This window comes from Panthera uncia (genome assembly GCF_023721935.1).
Source record: "Panthera uncia isolate 11264 chromosome B2 unlocalized genomic scaffold, Puncia_PCG_1.0 HiC_scaffold_24, whole genome shotgun sequence".
In the NCBI taxonomy this organism is placed as follows: Eukaryota; Metazoa; Chordata; class Mammalia; order Carnivora; family Felidae; genus Panthera; species Panthera uncia.
The window spans coordinates 1,710,860-1,728,393 of record NW_026057580.1 but is presented as its reverse complement, the minus strand read 5'-3'; the positions used below and the strand labels follow the sequence as shown (position 1 = coordinate 1,728,393).

General features: G+C 49.6%; 1 protein-coding gene across 3 annotated transcripts; it reads right to left on the bottom strand.

Moving 5' to 3' along the window:
- Positions 1-6,815: 6,815 nt before the first annotated feature.
- Positions 6,816-17,531, bottom strand: LOC125938261 (trem-like transcript 4 protein). Of its 3 annotated transcripts, none has more exons than XM_049653306.1 (6): positions 17,039-17,528; positions 16,513-16,845; positions 14,844-14,919; positions 13,425-13,543; positions 11,362-11,468; positions 6,816-10,235 (listed from the first exon to the last, which is right to left on the bottom strand). In XM_049653306.1, exons 1-6 carry the CDS (start codon positions 17,097-17,099, stop codon positions 9,987-9,989), a joined length of 945 nt encoding a protein of 314 aa, XP_049509263.1. In that variant the 5' UTR covers positions 17,100-17,528; the 3' UTR covers positions 6,816-9,986. The 3 variants fall into 3 exon arrangements, with proteins under 3 accessions (XP_049509263.1, XP_049509264.1, XP_049509265.1); XM_049653307.1 differs by having other exon boundaries at positions 11,371-11,468; positions 17,039-17,526; XM_049653308.1 differs by lacking the exons at positions 13,425-13,543; positions 14,844-14,919 and having other exon boundaries at positions 17,039-17,531.
- Positions 17,532-17,534: the final 3 nt, after the last annotated feature.

Genomic DNA, 17,534 nt, shown 5'->3' with positions numbered 1-17,534 from the left:
GGCTGATGCATACCTTGTCTATCCATTCACCAGCTGATGAACATTTGAGTGGTTTCAAGTTGGGGGCGATTATGAAAAAAGCCACCATAGACATTCATGCACCTATATTTTGTGTGGTTATATGTGTCATTTCCCTTGGCTAAAACCCTAAGAGGGGTCACGTGGTAAGTGTGTGTCTAACTTTATAAATGCTGCCACACTGTGTTGCAAAATGGCTATACTATTTTTGTATCCTTGTCAAGACTTGATATTGTCAGGGTTTGGAAAAGCCATTCTAATAAATTTGTGGCTATATCTCATTATGGTTTTAATTCTATTTTCATAATAACTAATGATGTTGAACATCTTATCACTGCCTGCTTTTTTTTTTGAGAGAGAGAGAGAGAGAGGGAGGGAGAGGCAGTGCACGTGTGTGGGGAGAGGGGCAGAGGGAGAGGGAGAAAGAGAATCTTAAGCAGGCTCTATGCTCAGCTTGGAGCCCAATGCGGGGCTCGGTGTCCCAACTGTGAGATCATGACCTGAGCCAAAATCAAGAATCGGACGCTCAACTGACTGAGGCTTCTGGGATTCAAACCCTTGCTCTCGAGCCCCCACCTCTCTCTCACCTCTGACTCCTCTCAGACTTGACCTTCTTTCTTTGTATTTGGACCATTGTTCTCTGACACTTCTAGCTGAGGCAAGTTCTCCCATCCTTAGCATCTCATATTTTCTCAGACGGGGATCTTGGCCCCTGTCTAGAACCAGTACCTCCTCTCTTCAGGGCAGACACCTCCCGGGGAGTGAGGGTGTGTGTACTCGCTCAAGTGCATGTGCCGGGATTGCTTTAGGTCATGGGCAAGCAGCAGCCAGTAGGCTAGGGGATGGCAGGCCCAAAGGGAAGATCTGGACGACAGCACAGGAGCTAGGAGGCAGGGATCCAGGCACTGAACCTGCCTCAGGTCATCACGGACATCACAGGACTGAGACAGAAATGCAGGGAACCTCATCTACCATGCGGCTGGATCAGGACTGGTCCAGATCCTGCCAGGATTGAGGAGGGTACCTAGCCTGCCTTTGGGGGCCAAGTGTGGGAATTAGAAGGCTGGATGGGACAGATGCAAAGTGGGGATTGAGCACACAGGTTTGGGCTTCTTACAGACCCATGCTTAGTCCCAGCTCTGTTATTTACTGGCTGTGTGGCCTTGGGCAAGTTCCTAACTCTCTGGGCCGGCTTCACTATCTGGGTATGGGCATGTTAAGTGCTCAAAAAAGAAAGAAGAAAGAAAGAAAGAAAGAAAGAAAGAAAGAAAGAAAGAAAAGAAGGAAGAAAGAAAGAAAGAAAGAAGAAAGAAAGAAAGAAAGAAAGAAGAAAGAAAAGGGCTAGAATTATTTTCCTTCCTCTTCCCTATATTTCTCTCTAAAATCTTCCTTCTTCCTGTCTATCTCCATCCCAGAATTTCATCTTCCATTTTCAAGATGGCAGCTTTCCCTATATCTTGTCTAGCTGTCTGTCTGTCTGTCTGTGTATCTCCTCTGGATGATCCCCAGGAGCTACTTTCTCACCCGTCCCCTCTACTCCCGTGTCTTCAGGTCCTACTCCCCACCACCCCCACCAACACCACCACACACACACCTTTTCCTCCGTGCTTACCTTGCCACAGACTCACCTGTCCTCACATCTTCTTTATCCATTCATCCATCGATGGACATTTGGGCTCTTTCCATACTTTGGCTATTGTTGATAGTGCTGCTATAAACATTGGTGTGCATGTGCTGCTTTGCAACAGCATACCTGTATCCCTAGCAGTGCAATTGTGGGGCCGTAGGGTAGTTCTATTTTTAATTTTTTGAGGAAACTCCATACTGTTTTCCAGGGTGGCTGCACCGGTTTGCATTCCCAACAGCAGTGCAAAAGATATCCTCTTTCTCCGCATCCTCACCAACATCTGTTGTTGCTGAGTTATTAATGTTAGCCATTCTGATAGGTGTGAGGTGGTATCTCATTGTGGATTTGATTTATATTGCCCTGATGATAAGTGATGTTGAGCGTTTTTTCATGTGTCGGTTGGCCATCTGGATGTTTTCTTTGGAGAAGTTTCTATTTATGTCTTTTGCCCATTTCTTCACTGGATTATTTGTGTTTTGGGTGTTGAGTTTGATAAGTTCTTTATAGATTTTGGATTTATACATTATCTGATATGTCTTTTGCAAATATGTCCCATTCTGTCAGTTGCCTTTTAGTTTTGCTGATTGTTTCCTTCACTGTGCAGAAGCTTCTTTATTTCTTAGGGACAGCTTTGTTATTCACGCTCTTCAACTGCCCATTTGAGTCTGATCACCAGAAGACATGAATAGCCTCCTCCCAGCCCTCCTGGACTGACTTTTCTGCTGTCTTTGACCCCCGCTGACAATGCTCCACTCCTGTCCCCACCCCTGCCCCATGCTATCCCTGTTCAGTCCTGCTCTGCCCCTGAGAGGCTGCCCCTCTGGACTCCATCACCCCAGCGCCTGGCCCCCTGGCTTACTACAGTTGGGTCTAGTGGAAGGGAGCTACAGGCAGGGGTTGGCAGTTAGGAGGAGAAATAAGTTGGAGTACTTACTTTCCCCTACTCCCTCCATATCTGCCATGGCTCACACAGTGGCTGCCTTCCTCTGTAGCCATAACTCTGATTGGTGGTCCCCCCTCCACGGCTCCCGCTCTCACTTGGCTCCAAGAACACAGTTCTCTCTCCTTGCTCTTTCAAGTTGGGGTGTTAACACTCCCTGTCTTTGGATGCATCGCCATCCCTTGGTGGCCCGCTCATCCTTGTCCACTCCTCTGTAGGAACCCTGTTAAAATGGTCGGCAATAGGGGCGCCTGGGTGGCTCAGTCGGTTAAGCGTCCGACTTCGGCTCAGGTCACGATCTCACGGTCCGCGAGTTCGAGCCCCGCGTCGGGCTCTGGGCTGATGGCTCAGAGCCTGGAGCCTGCTTCCGATTCTGTGTTTCCCTCTCTCTCTGCCCCTCTCCCATTCATGTTGTGTCTCTCTCTGTCTCAAAAATAAATAAACGTTAAAAAAAAATTTTTTTTAAAAAAATGATCGGCAGTTGAACTCTCTTGTGCTTGCTGCCTGGTCCTGGAAGGGAACTTGCCCTACAACTATCCCCTCCCGGGCATTCCTTTCCCTCTTACCCAGGAAGTGGGAGAGACTGGAGCCCTCTTCCCAGGGGCACATTCATTTATTCCACCTATTTTCCAAGCTCCTACCATATGCCAGGCTCCATGCTAGGTGCTAGGAAGGTGCAGTGAGCACAGGAGTCACTGCCCCTTTGTTGCTAGATGTGGAAGTGATGTTGATATTGCAGATCTGTATTGGCAGGATTTTATGACAATACCCTGGGTTCAGGGAGTGAAGGGAGACCCTCAAATGAGTCATCAGAGAGAGCTTGGGGACATTTCTGGTCATCTCAGGCAGAAAGGCACATCTGGGCCTCTGTTCTGAGTGTGAGTTGAGAAGTCAGGACGCCTGTTAAGGTGGAAGTGAGGGTCCAGGCTTGGACCACAGGGATCTGCCAACTGAAGATGGGTCTTGCCATGGCCAGAAACAAAATGCCTTAAAAATAAAAGAGAATTATTAGAGAATTGCAGCCTTTCTTTAGATTTTTTTTTAAATGTTTATTTATTTTTGAGAGAGAGAGACAAACAGTGAGAGCCAGGGAGGGGCAGAGACAGAGGGGGAGACACAGAATCCGAAACAGGCTCCAGGCTCTGAGCTGTTAGCACACAGCCTGATGTGGGGCTTGAACTCACGAACCGTGAGACCATGACCCGAGCCCAAGTCAGACGCTTAACCGACTGAGCCACCCAGGCGCCCCAAGAATTGCAGCCTTTCTTAAAAGAAAGAAAACAGTTCCTCCCGAGTGGGGCGGATTCCCACCCCCAGCACTGAGTGGACCCCACCTGGTGGTGCTGTGTCCTTGTAATGCCCCGGACTGAGTCAGTCCACAAGTCCTTCCCTCTACACCCGGAGCACGTTGGGCAGTCTGGGATCAACAAGGAAGTAAATCCTGAGACCAATGTGCATCTAGACCAGCCCTTCCTAACAGTATCTGACCACAAAACCCTTCTAAAAGTACTCTAAATTTTCAGACAATCCACAGGAGCGCCAGAGTTACATTTATGCCTGGATTAGAGTAGAAAGCAATGACAGTCCTAAAGATAAATTCGTTGCTGCAAAATTTGATAATTTTCAAAACAACTTTTAAGCAGAATTTTTAAAATCACAATTTAGAAAAATCAGGTAATTTTTAAAGACCTAGTACTGAAATCACAGCAAGATAAAACGCTTATTAAATAGGGTTGTTAAATACATCGGTGTTGTCCATGATTCCTTGGTAAATACTCCTTGTGCAGTTGAAATATCGTACCCACAAGCCACAGGCAATTTGCCCCAGGATCACCTGCCACAGTCATGTAGCGCGCAGATTCAGAGGGAGCTTATTTCTATCATAGTAACTATATAAAATGTGCTTAGCATTTTAAAAATCTTTTGAAAACTGTAGTCAATTAATTTTTATATGAAAAAATATAAAAATTAACTTTAAAAAGGTAAAAGTTGTCCATAATTCCACACTCAAAATACATGAGTTGGGGCACCTGGGTGGCTCAGTTGGTTAAGAGTCTGATCTTGATTTCAGCTCAGGTCATGATCTCACGGTTCGTGAGTTCAAGCCTGGCCTGGGGCTCTGTGCTGACAGCATGGAGCTGCGTGGGATTCTCTCCCTCTTCCTCTGCTCCTCTCCCCCACTTGCAGTCTCTTTCTCTCTCTCTCTCTCTCAAAACAGAAACTAAAGAATAGAAAAAAAAGAAGAAAAAACAGACAAGAATGTATTGAGTGCTTACTATGTGCGGGGCATTGTTCTAAACACCTTACATGTGTTTCGCCATTACCTGTGAGGTAGGTAATATTATTGTTCCAGGTAACCAAGATCCAAAGAAGTTAAATAACTTTCCTGAGGCCACACAGCTCATACAGGTGGAAGTTAGGTTTAGATCCGAGCAGTCTGGCTCCAGAGCCAGTCCGCCTAATCTTACTGAGTGGAATTTTCCTCCACTCTAATACCACTCCCTGGAGATAATTTCTACTGATATTTTAGTGTTTGTTCATCTAGCCTTTTTGCTATGGTCATACAGAGACACAAACACAAAGGAGTTCAGGCTAGACATATTATTTTGTGGCATTTTCACTTAATCTATCTGGAATATCTCTCCATATCAACGGATGTCTACATAATATTCCTTGGTATGAATGTATCATAACTTCTTAATCAACCTTCCATTAATGGATATTAAAAGAGTTTCTAAGAGCCAACTTTTGCAAATTGTGATAAGCGCAACTTCCTTTTCCTTACGTTAAAATGTTTGAAGAAAATGTGTTCCTAGCATGGGTTATTTTCACATGACACTTATTAATGTCTCTTAAAACGCTAATGTTTTGTGGTGCATTGGGAGGTGAATCTCAACACTTCTATAGCTGCAGGAAGCTTCGGGTTGCGATCCACTCCTTCTGCGTTCCAAGTCATGTAGCAGAACCCGCCATTAGTCACCCTTCCACCCCACATCGCCAGACCCTCCCCACAAACTCAAATATCTCAGCCTGGAAGACAAGACCTAAAATAGCAGGGACCAGAGAGATTTGGAGGATCCATTCTTTCCTCCGACTCAGGCTCGGCTTCTCGACTTCTGAGTCTTTGGCTGAGGAGACATACTCCTTCAGTGAAGACACTAATGACCACCAGGGGGAGGGCCAGGAAAACTAGGTTGAGGAGAGATTGGCTGAGGGTTTGGGGGTGAGCCAGCCTGTAGCTGCCAGCCATTGACAGCAAGGTAAGGACTCGTGCATTTCCTTGAAGGACAGAGAAAAGCTTCAGATTGTTGTGATGACTTTTTGTTGGTGTTAGCCTGGGGTTCCTTGAATGAAGCTCCTTGAAAGGACCCTCACCAAATCTAGCTTGTGGATTTGTTACATGCATGACCGCCGCAGTGGGTGGGAGAAGGGGCTTGTTTTGAGAAATCTGTAAAGATTCCAGGGAGAAAGAAGCTCAGGCAGAAGAGATAGTAGTGGTTAAGAAAAAGAAGGCCAGCCAAGTTTCTGACCTTCGGGAAGCTGTGCTGGGATTTAGAATTTACATTAAGAACTTATTTCACTGGGGCACCTGGGTGGCTCAGTTAAGCATCCCACTTCAGCTCAGGTCGTGATCTCGCGGTTCGTGAGTTCGAGCCCCACGTGGGGCTCTGTGCTGACAGCTCAGAGCCTGGAGCCTGCTTCTGATTCTGTGTCTGCCCCTCCCCCCGCTCACACTCTGTCTCTCTCACTCAAAAATAAACATCAAAAAAAATTTACAGTAGACTTACTTAGCACCAAAATTTACATATCCTGCCATGCTTACATTTTTTTCTGTTGTTGTATGTTGCATAACCTCCTGATGTAATAGGAACCTGATAACAGCACCTGCCTGGTGGTTTTATTGGTACAGAGAAAATGCCATTTGGGGTGCCTAAATTCATTCACAGAACTAGATTTTTGACTGTGATTATTATCATGAACTCTCAGAATTAAAAAATATGAGGTATGTATCTATATATCTATGTCTATATCTGTATCTATATCTATATCTAAATCTATACCTATATCTGTTCCTATATTTCTGTATCTACATATGAAGCATTACAGACATATTTGAAGTCCCCAACCAATATACGGGGTAGAAATGTTTTTAGTTGAGATTTGAATTTATTTGATTGCTCATGAGGTTAACCATTACTTATGTTTTTCATTTTCTTGGGTGTGATTTTCTTCTCACCTATAATTTGTCCACTAAAAACAGTGTGTCCTTTTACTGATTTATAAATCCTGGATGCTAATCTTTTATCAGTTATATGCATTGCAAATTCCATTTCCCTGTCGGCGGCTTCTCCTCCCACTTTATTTCTGGTGTCTTCTTTTTGTACTCAAGTTTTTCATTTTAATATAGTCAAACACCACATTTCCCCTTTATGGTTTGCGCTTTTGATATCTTGCTCAAGAAATATTCCTGTACCCTGAAGTCATGAAAACGCTTACATTTTTGTCTAAACATTTTATTGCTCAGCTATTGACATGGAGATTTGTAACCCACCTGGAATTCATTCTTGTGTAAGACATAGGCGGGAATCTAATTTTCTATTTTCCCCATATGGATAGATGGTTGCTCCTGGACCATGGCATATTCCTCTCCTCTGCCCCTGTTTCATATGCCTGCTCTGGCAGAAAATCAGGTTCCCACTTCTCACCCCCCAATTCTGTTGCCCTGGTCGATTTTCTAGTCTAGGATCACACTGTGGTTGTGAGAACATCACACTAAGTCTTGGTTTCTGGTCAGGTAAGACCATCTCCTTTTCCATTTGTTCTTCAACTTTGTCTTGGTTCTTCAGTTTGATTATTTATTGTTTATTGGTAACAAACTATCCCAAACCTTAGTGGCTTGAAACACTGACCAAAACAGAAAACAGACAAGTCGATGAACAAAACGTTGACATACTGTGGGGCGTGCATAAAGAGCATAGTGGGGGGCAAGGTGAAGGGAGGGTCCAACTGGCAGTGGGTGGCAGGCCCTCTGAGGATGGTGCCTAAAGCCTGCTGGTGTCCCAAAGGTCGAAGAGCATCTCTCTCCTGTGGGGCCTGAGCCTTGGGTGGCAGAAGGGGTGGTCCCCTCCCTGGGGCACTGTGGGCAGGAGGGACCCAGGCCTTTTTATCTGGGGACACTGGTTAATCAAGAATCCCTCTCCTCAAACTCCCCAGCTACATCAGCCACAGCCCTACCATCCCCTCTTGGCTCCTGGAGTTCTATCAGAAAAGGTCACACTTCCCATCCTCTCCTAGCACCGTTAGCATTCTTCAGCTCTTGCCATGATTGCTTGGTGTTACTATTTTGTCATACGTCTACCCCCTGTGCATGTGCACGCATGCGTACATGCAATGGGAACAGGGACCCAAAAGCACTGTGGCTAAAATTTCAGGTCTAGGATCCACCATTTATTAGCTATAAGACTTTGGGAAATTACTAAACTGTCTGCGTCTCAATTTCCCCATCTTTAAAATGAAGGGAAAGCACTTACCTTATGAGGTTGTTTAAGCCATTAAGGTATGTAGAGGAATGTGGCTATAAGAAACACTCCATAACTGTTGGCTTACTAGACTTAATCACCGCCACTGAGCAGTGGCTGGAGGTCAGCAGGCCCCTATAAATGTGTAATGCCTATAACTCCAGGGGTTCTAGTCTGAGTAAATCCTTTGGTTTTGGACAGTGGCGGGAGGAACCTGACCCCTGGGATGGCTCGTGGTGTTATAGCCAGGAAACCCGAGTTGAGAAGACCATGGTGAAGATGGGCTCCCCCAGTGGGTATGTAGACTAAAATATAGACCAAGAGGCACTGTCAGGAGCCTAGCACAACAGAGGACCAGAGGTCTAATGAGGCCATAGGTTAGTGCTGATGGCCCTCTCAGAGCAAGGCCGGGTAGGGTGAGAGGTCAGGATACAGCAGGTGCCCAGCCTCTGGTAGTCAAATCTGGAGCACTGGAGGGGCAGGGAAGAGACCTGAGGAGCCAAGGTGATGCTCAGAGCATCCTGTTCTCCACCTCTTTCAACTCGGGGTTGTTCCTAGATGTCCCCAACAGCCACAGACTCGGGACAGAACCACATCCTTAACACTGGGAACCTGGGATGTCACAAGTGACAAGGAATTACTTTGCCTTCCTCCCTGAAGAAGACCTCATCATCACACCCCAGCCTGCCAGACCTCAGACCACCCACCCTTTTCCTCTCCAACCCCTCTCCCTTCCTGGCCCTGAAGCAGCCACACCCTCAGGTCCCATCCTGGAAGCAAAGCTGATGTCTCACTGTGACTGATGGCAAACAAGTTCCTGTCTGACAAAACCATTCACACTGACCAATAAGCGGTGAATCCCCTGTCCTCCAAGAGACTGGGACAGACACTGTATGACTCACTGGAATTTTGCAGAAGGGATCTGGCCTCCCACTGGCAGTTGGATATGATGATCTTTAAATGTCACCCTTAAGAAGTAATGAATCGGCAATTCAAGCAATCTTTCCCATGACATGGTAGGACAGCACCCTCTGTCCCCATGGCTTAGAATTCCCACGATCCAGAGTCACTCCTTGGAGGTGCAGAATAAAAGAGGGCCCATGTCTCTGTAAGAGCCCTGTGCAAGTGTACTTGGGCAAAGCAGGAGGTGGCCCTCAGCCTGCTCTGTTGGAGATGAAGCTAGCAAGGTAGTTGATGGTTTCCATGGAAGGGGAGGGAGCCCAGGTCAGTTCCCTACAGTGGCTGCGGGGGCCACTATAGGGAAGGAAGCTCCCATGCCTCCCACCCCTGCCCAGCAAGGCCAAGTGTTAGGAGGGACTCTTGAGTGGAGGACACTGCCCACATACTGGCAGGGTCATTTGTGAGAATCAAAATCAGGAGGTCAGGAAGGAGCTCTGGTGGAGGAAAAGAACTTTCCAGCCTGGCTTAGCAGCTCTGAGAGGTAGTTGGGGGTGGATGGGGGGGGGTTTCATGAGGAGAGTCACCAAAGAGGAACTTGCACAGTGTGTCAGGGTTTCACAGCCCCTGGTCAGGAAGGAAGTGAGGGTCACAGAGCGGGGCGAACATTGGGTCACTCAGAGGCACTGGGATCCAGACCCTATCTAATTGGACTTTGCTCTAATAGCCTTCCTCCTAGACCCTGGGGAAGGGAGCAGGCAGGTGTCTAGAAACCCCTTCTATGGGCCCCAGAGCCTGTCCAGCACAGCCTTTAGACTCAAAGCTTCTCTCCTCTGGAGTGATAAGGACTTTCTTCTCCTCCCCCTTCCTCACCTCCTTTGTAGGAAGGGATGACCTTTTGCTGGTTTGGGACCATCTTTGTCCCACCAAAGTCCCCGTATCACTGGTAGGGCAACCCCACGCCTCACAGGTACTTGTTAAGTGCTCACTGCCCAGTGAAGTCTGCCTTCAGCTCCTGAGTTTCCCCCTCCAGGGCAGTCAAGTTGGAGGGCTGGGGTCTGCTTCCAGAGATGCTGGCATATTCCACAGTCAGAAGGGGGTCAGGCGTGGGCCTCAGGTTGGGGTGGGTGTTGACATAGATGGAGTCCTCAAGGTCAAAGTTGTTCAGGTGGGTAAGTGAAGCATAGCAAATGGCCCCAGAGTCCTCGTCAGAGCCCATCTGTTGATTGGAGCCCTGGGAATCAAAGAAGATAGATGTTCATTGTACAGATCATAGCTGGGAATGGTCAGTGGCCCCCAGGCTGCCCAGAGCTGGGTAGAGAACAGAGACAGGGATAAGGTGTGGGACAGAGTATGGACCTTGCAGAGCCTCTGGGAATAGCTGAAGCCAGCAGAGTTGCCATCACTGACGATGTTTAAGAATAGGCTAAGGAAGGGGCGCCTGGGTGGCGCAGTCGGTTAAGCGTCCGACTTCAGCCAGGTCACGATCTCGCGGTCCGTGAGTTCGAGCCCCGCGTCAGGCTCTGGGCTGATGGCTCGGAGCCTGGAGCCTGTTTCCGATTCTGTGTCTCCCTCTCTCTCTGCCCCTCCCCCGTTCATGCTCTGTCTCTCTCTGTCCCAAAAATAAATAAAAAACGTTGAAAAAAAAAATTAAAAAAAAAAAAAAAAAAAAGAATAGGCTAAGGAAGGCTACGTTGGGTATGATCCATGGACCGGCATTGCCTGGCAGCTTGTTAAAATCTCAGGTTCCACCCAAGATCTATTAAATCGGTCTCTGGGGGAGGGGCCCAAGAAATTCTGTTTGAACACGTTTTCCAGGTGACTTTTATGCACACTCAAGTTTGAGTAGTGCTGAGCTAGAACAGCACTTGGTAGGGGTGCCATTTGTAGAGTTGATTCCAGCATTACAGAGGGTTGAACCAGATGGCTTTAGATCCTCCCAATCCTGCGATTCTGTGGTTTTAAGAGTCTCAGATCTTTAGACAAGACACACCTACCCAAGGGCAACAGCTCGGCCCTCAGCTCCCGAAAAGAGAGCACTTAGGGAGCCAAGCTTGTGCTGTGAGGCCCTCTTCCCCCTAGCCAACTGGACTGATGGAAGCCACGCCATAGGCTGGTTCTGGACCCATGGGATGGACCCCCATTAATAGCTGTCTCCTGTGGGGGTGAAGGTCAAAAGCTGAAGCAGTCAACTTCTCTCTCTTGAAGAGGTTTGAATTGGGAAATATGGGGCAATGGGTACGTGCAGATGAGGCAACATGAGGAGTCACACGTGATTCCAGGTCCAGACTGAACAGAAACTACAAGTAAACACAAGCTGGGGAGCTAAAAAAGACAGTAAACACTGACAACACAGATACCCAGGAAACCTGAGATCGCCTCTGCCCTGACGAGGAGTCTTTCCGGTGTTCAGTGGTCTTTTCCCTCTGGACTGAAATGTTGTCATAGACGTGGAGTTTGTCCTCACCTGTGAAGAAAAGAGTCCAGTTTGGGGCAGGGACCGCTCCCTAGGCTCCAGTCTCCTGCGAAGGCAGAGGTGATGGAGGCCCCCTCTGGGCAGAGGGGACCCTGGCAGGGGAGGGGCTGGGGCCCCGGCCCAGAAATCCCACCCTGCCCAGGACATTGCAGGGAGGTCACAGTAGGGTCGCAGGCCTTGGCCAGTGCAGAGGAGTGTCCAGAGAGCAGAGGTTAGTGATAAGGAGCAAATCAAGCTGGCGGCCTGTGGCTCATTTGCATAAAACTGGTAAGCTTAATCAACTCAAGTCACTGAAAGTTCCAAACTGAAACATCAATTTAAGTATAATCTATTTGCTGGGGAAGTTATCTATAACGTCTTTCAAATTTTTGGACCAGGAGCCACAATGAGAAACATTTTATCTTATTCCGGCACATACAAATACACACACTCACACACTCACACTCCTACACATACGTGCGCCCCCCCCCACATCCCTAAAAGTCCAATGAAAAAATATTTGTCCTTCCAGAGTGTACAAACCACTGTGACATTTTACCTTTTTATTTTGTTTTATGGAAATAGTATTGCGACCCACTAAATTGGCTTTGCACAGTTTGAAAAGTACGGATAGAAAATTTTACAATCCCGGGCACCTGGGTGGCTCAGTCGGTTAAGCGTCCGACTTCAGCTCAGGTCATGATCTCACAGTCTGTGAGTTTGAGCCCCGTGTCGGGCTCTGTGCTGACAGCTCAGAGCCTGGAACCTGCTTCGGATCCTGTGTTTCCCTCTCTCTCTGCCCCTGCCCCCCTCTGTCTCTCTCTCTCTGTCAAAAATAAAACAAACATAAAAAAACTTTTTTTAAATTTTACAATCCATTACTACGTTAGGATTTTTATAGCTTGAAAAATTAAAATCAATACGGCCCAGCATAACCCTGACTTGCTTCCACATTTCAATCTTGTCAACAGACACAACACTGGATTATATGGTTAATAAATACACAGCACATACATGCTAAACAAACCAAACAACAAAAACTAAGGCAGGAATCATTGAAAGGCACTAAACTGATAAGCCTTGTGCAAATGTTAATGCTAAAAACTTACAACTCAGAAGATTAAAAAGTCCTTCTTGTGCTTTTAGGGAGACAAAATTTAAAAACAACTGTGGCAACCAGGGGCGCCTGGGTGTCTCAGTCGGTTAAGCATCCGACTTCGGCTCAGGTCATATCTCCTGGCTCGCGGATTCGAGCCCTGAATCGGGCTCTGTGCTGGCAGCTCAGAGCCTGGATCCTGCTTCGGATTCTGTGTCTCCCTCTCTCTCTGCCCCTCCCCCTTCTCTCTCTCTCAAAAATAAATAAAACATTAAGAAAATTAAGAAAACATAAATACAAACAATAGTGACAATTAAAAACCAATACCGTTGACCAGAAAGGTTTTTAGATAAATTTGCTTAAAAATCTTTAACGATAGGTGGCTCAGTCAGTCAAACATTCAACCCTTGACTTTGGCTCAAGTCTTAATCTCACGGTTTGTGGGACGGAGCCCTGTGTCAGGCTGCACACTGTCAGTGCAGATTCTCTCTGTCTCCCTCTCTGTCTCTGCCCCTTCCCCTGCTTGCACTTTCCCTCTCTCAACAGAAATAGAGCTTTTTTAAAAAATAAAAAAAGTAAATCCTTACCTATAAAAATATGGCAAATTATACGATCCCAAAATGATAGCAGAATGCCCAATTTTAGGCAAATTAGGCTTAGAAGAAGCTGACCTTGAGCCTCTGAAGAGAATGATCCTGCCTGCTGTTCTGCAAAGCAAGAGCACCCAGGGGATCCTGGCCACCTTGTCTTGCGGGCCTCAATTTCCTTGGTGGTAGAATGGGCACAATAAGCCTGGTCCTCACGGCTCGTGGGCACGAGGACATCATGGCCACGCCCTCAGTGGTCTGCTCTGAACCAGCTCTGGGCTTTACCTTTCCCGGCACTTCCTCGGGCTTTCTTGAAGTACAGGATCATGAGGACCATGAGCACCAGCAGCAGCAGGACGGCCACCGTCGAGGTGGGAATGATGAGATGCCAATTGCTTTCGGAGCTTGGGAATAAGGAACAGCCAGCAGGGTGAGGAAAGTGGGAGCCAAACTTCTGTGGGGAAGCCATCCCTCTCCCCACGCGTGTGGTGATCATGACAGCCCCTCCCTCTGAGCTGGCCAGGAGGCAGTCCCATGGTCAAGGCCTCTGCCCCGTAAGCCATGCACGTCTAGCCACGTCTGGGCTATGTTTCCTCCTCTGTGAAAGGGGAATGGTACCAATGCCTGCTGTCTTTGCTCCTTTTCCCTTTTCTGGCTGCTGTCCCCTGACTTGCCCCCGGGCCCCTGTTGCAGGGTCTGCACTCACCCCTCCAACCTGCTCCCCTAAACCATTCTTGGTCCCGGCTCTGTCACCTCAGCCTGCCTGTGAGAGGCGCCCAGCTCTCAGAGAACACTGGTTTCCTGTGACCCACAGTTCTGCCACATGATAAACACATCTGGATAGGGCCTGTCTTAAGTCGAAGGCAGAACACAAAGACAGGCTTTCTCATACCACAGCAGGCTCCCCAGGGTGGCAAGCGTCGAAGCCCTAAGCCCCGGAGGCAGCCACTTTAGGGACACCTCTCAGCTCCATGACCATCTCCACCTGGTTTCTGGACATATTGCCTTGAAGCAAGGAACCATGGTTTGTGAGAGCCCCGGGTTCCCATCGCAGTGATGGTGGGTGGAGAGACGGCAGGGAGGATGGAGTCTGGAATAAGAGTGGCTATCAGGTCAGTCCCGGGGGGTCGGGGCCTAGAACCCATCAGGCAGGGGTAGAGAAGAAATCAGGCCGCGGGTTGTAGTAACGACAGAGTGCCCCCTTCCCCCGGACGCCTGTGGCTGGAAGAGGGGAGAGGCCAAGGAAGAAGCTCTGGGCACATGCCTGGCGCTGGGCCAGACACAATCCCACTTAATCCTCACAGCAACTCCGTAAGACGGTGGTTCTGCCCCGAGGCAAACTTGGCAGTGTCCGGAGACATTTTGGTTTGGTTGCCACACCTGGGTGGTCTCAGGGAGGTTTGTGCAGTTGCTGTCCCATGGGCAGAGGCCAGGGACGCTGCCGCCCGGGACACCCCTTGCAACAAATGTCAGCCTTGCCCAAGGTAAGCAACCCTGCTGTAAGGTGAGAATGTCTACTGGCCCCATTTTGCAGATGATAAAACTGAGGCTCCAAGAGGCCTGAGGCAAGTGACCGGAAGCATTCTGCCCCCCTGAGAGCCAGGCGTCTGTGGGCATGTGGTAGCTGGAGGCATTTGGCACAGTCGGCCATGGCGGGGGGGAGGAAGTGGAGGACGGAGAGGACCGGGAGGCAGGTGACAGTACCTGTCGGTGACAGAGCTGGCGGCGGAGGTCCAGGCTGTAGTGCTCCTGGTGCTCGTGGTGGAGGGCGTGGTTGTAGCTGAAAGACACGACCACGAGAGGAGCACTCCCATGTGTTTGCTCCGCATTGCGGGCTCCCCACTTCTAGCCCGTGGCCCTGGGGAAGATGGGCCCACACAGGGCCCTGGGCCAAGTGGGGGTGTTACTCTGAGTGATGTTGGGTTTCCCTCACAGTGAAGTGCCACCGTGCAAGTGGCTTTAGATTAGGACCACACCATCACTTGGCTATATTCCACAGTCTTTTCTGTGTTCTTTGAACATATCATGTACTTTCCACCCATAATGCGTCCCTCCCACCTGCCCCCACTTTTGTCTGGGGGTCCTGCTCCTTCAGTAAGGCCCAGACGGTATCACCTCCTCTGGGGAGTCCTCCAGGAGAATCCACACCACTGCTTTCTCCACCAACCTGGTCTCTCCCTTCCACTGGGCCGCCACCCAACATGCTTCCATTATGCCGCCCACCACCCACCCTCCTAACCCTTTACCTATGTATCTGCCTTCCTGGGGTGGGAGGGCGCTGTGGGCTCCTCCAGCACAGGAGTGGGTCTCAAGGTTTCTGATTCCCCTTCTAGAGCACAGCCCCTGCCCTACATGGGGGAGGGCGGTGAGCCACGGCTTAGGTGGTGACCAGCCAAGCAGCTGACCTGCGTCCTCTGGGTGCCCAGCTCACGGAATGGCTGAGCAGGCTTGAAAGGAGGGCAGGGGTCTGGGAAGATGCCATTCAGGCTCCAACCATCACAGAGAAACTCGGTGGGTGGGGGGCAGGTTTGCCACTTGGAGGTTGTTTTTTTTTTAATTTTTTAAACGTGTATTCATTTTTGAGAGACAGAGAGAGACAGATCATGAGCGGGGAAGGGGCAGAGAGAGAGGGAGACACAGAATTGAAGCAGGCTCCAGGCTCCGAGCCGACAGCACAGAGCCCGACGCGGGGCTCGAACCCACAAACCGTGAGATCATGACCTGAGCCGAAGTCGGACGCTCAACCGAATGAGCCACCCAGGTGCCCCAACCACTCGGAGGTTTTCAAGAAATACACCTGGGGCCTCAGATGGGGAGCACCGCCAAGCTCCCCATCTGAGGCTTATGGTCTCTCGACTATAAGGGGCAGGGCCAGGGTGAGGACCCATGTCTTCTGAGCCCTCGGCCGCTGCACCTCCCAACCTCACCCTCGAAGCCCCACGTCTGCCTCACTGACTGGCTGCCTCCTGCCTGTCTGCCATTTTTTAACCCAACTGGCTTCCTGGGACTCAAGCACAACCCTTTGAGAGAAGGTTAGGGGTTAGGGTCAGGGGTGGGGATGCCCAGGAGCGGCCCAGTCACCAGCCAGTCTCGTCAAACTTGAGGGAGCCTTACAGTCATTAGAAATCAACGGACGAGTCTTGTTAGTAGCAACAAAACTGTTCAGAGACACATGTGATGGGAAAGGAAGAACCAAGTGAGCCAGCAGGTCTGAGTTCTGCTGGTTCTGCCTTTAATTCACAGTGACCTTGGGCAAAGGGCACTGGTTTTCGGTTGTGAGAGCCAAGAAGAAAATGCTTTTAGAGTCTTCTCTAGCTCTAACACCTGTGGTTTAGGAAGGCTGAGGACCACACGAAGAAGGGCAAGAACTCACCCCGAGATACCACCAGATGGAATTTTCTGAGAACAGAGATCTCTGAGGATTTGTAGAATCCACATGAATAAAATCCGGAGTCCTTCACCCTGAGCTCAGTCATGGTGACGATGAAGTAGCCTAAACTGGAATAATCCTGAATAGAGTTTCGAGGTTCCCCGGACACTCTCGGGAGCCTGGTGTTGGAGGCTAACACGATACAAGTATCTGCTGAAATGTCCCTGCACAAGACTCTCATCATGTTTGAACCTGTCCAGGGCGGGTACAGGCACTTCACGGAGACCGTCTCCCCTTCCAGTTTGCGCAGCAACAGTGACTTCTGTTCCCAGGAGCCTGAAAAGAAACTCGGGTCAGGGAGCAGTTCATCTGCCACTGCGGGGCCAGGAGATAGGTGCCTTCCTCCGCAGAAAGGGCCCCAGAGGCAGCCTCAGGCCACAGCCCCACCCCGCCCCTGTCCCCTTCTGGCCTGCCTCACCTGGCCACCTCCCCCTCCTCTTGCCCTGTTCCCTCCCTCGGTCCTCATCACCTGGTGATGCCAGGAGCATCAGAAGGACAGATAGCAGCAGGTGTGTGCCCCCCCCGGCCATGGGCCCTCTTCTTGAGCCGGGGTGGGAGAGGAAGTCCCGAGGACAGGGAGCTTCTGGCTGGGGGACAGGGGTGGGGATTCAGCACAGCCACCCTCGCTGGTCCGGGGGAAGAAGCGTGCTCCAACGGGGCAGTAGGAGGCCTGGGAGGAGGGGACCTTCCCGCTGCAGGTGCTACATGTGAGCCCTGAAAGGCGTCAACCCCGAGACTGGACTGAGGCTCCAGGGGACTCTGCGGCTACTGCTGTGGCTGTCTCGTGCTCAGCCTCTTCCTCCTTGTCGCACTGGGGTTGGGATGTAGAAAGCTGTGGAAGCCCAGGAAGAAACTCTGGTGAAAGCAGAACCTATTTCTCCTTTCTTTCTCTCCTCTAGCTGACCACTTCCTCCCAGCCCTCAGCTACCTCCTCCCCACCCAGTAAAGCAGTGGCTGACGGGGAG

What these genes read in the sequence shown, in the direction of transcription:
- LOC125938261 (XM_049653306.1), bottom strand. Translation starts at nt 17,099, where the DNA reads ATGGCCGGGGGGGGCACACACCTGCTGCTATCTGTCCTTCTGATGCTC. An exon ending in CCGAGGAAGTGCCGGGAAAG is followed by an intron (nt 11,469 to 13,424) that starts GTAAAGCCCAGA and finishes TTTTCTTCACAG; the next exon opens with GTGAGGACAAACTCCACGTC. An exon ending in GGCGATCTCAGGTTTCCTGG is followed by an intron (nt 10,236 to 11,361) that starts GTATCTGTGTTG and finishes TTTGATTCCCAG; the next exon opens with GGCTCCAATCAACAGATGGG.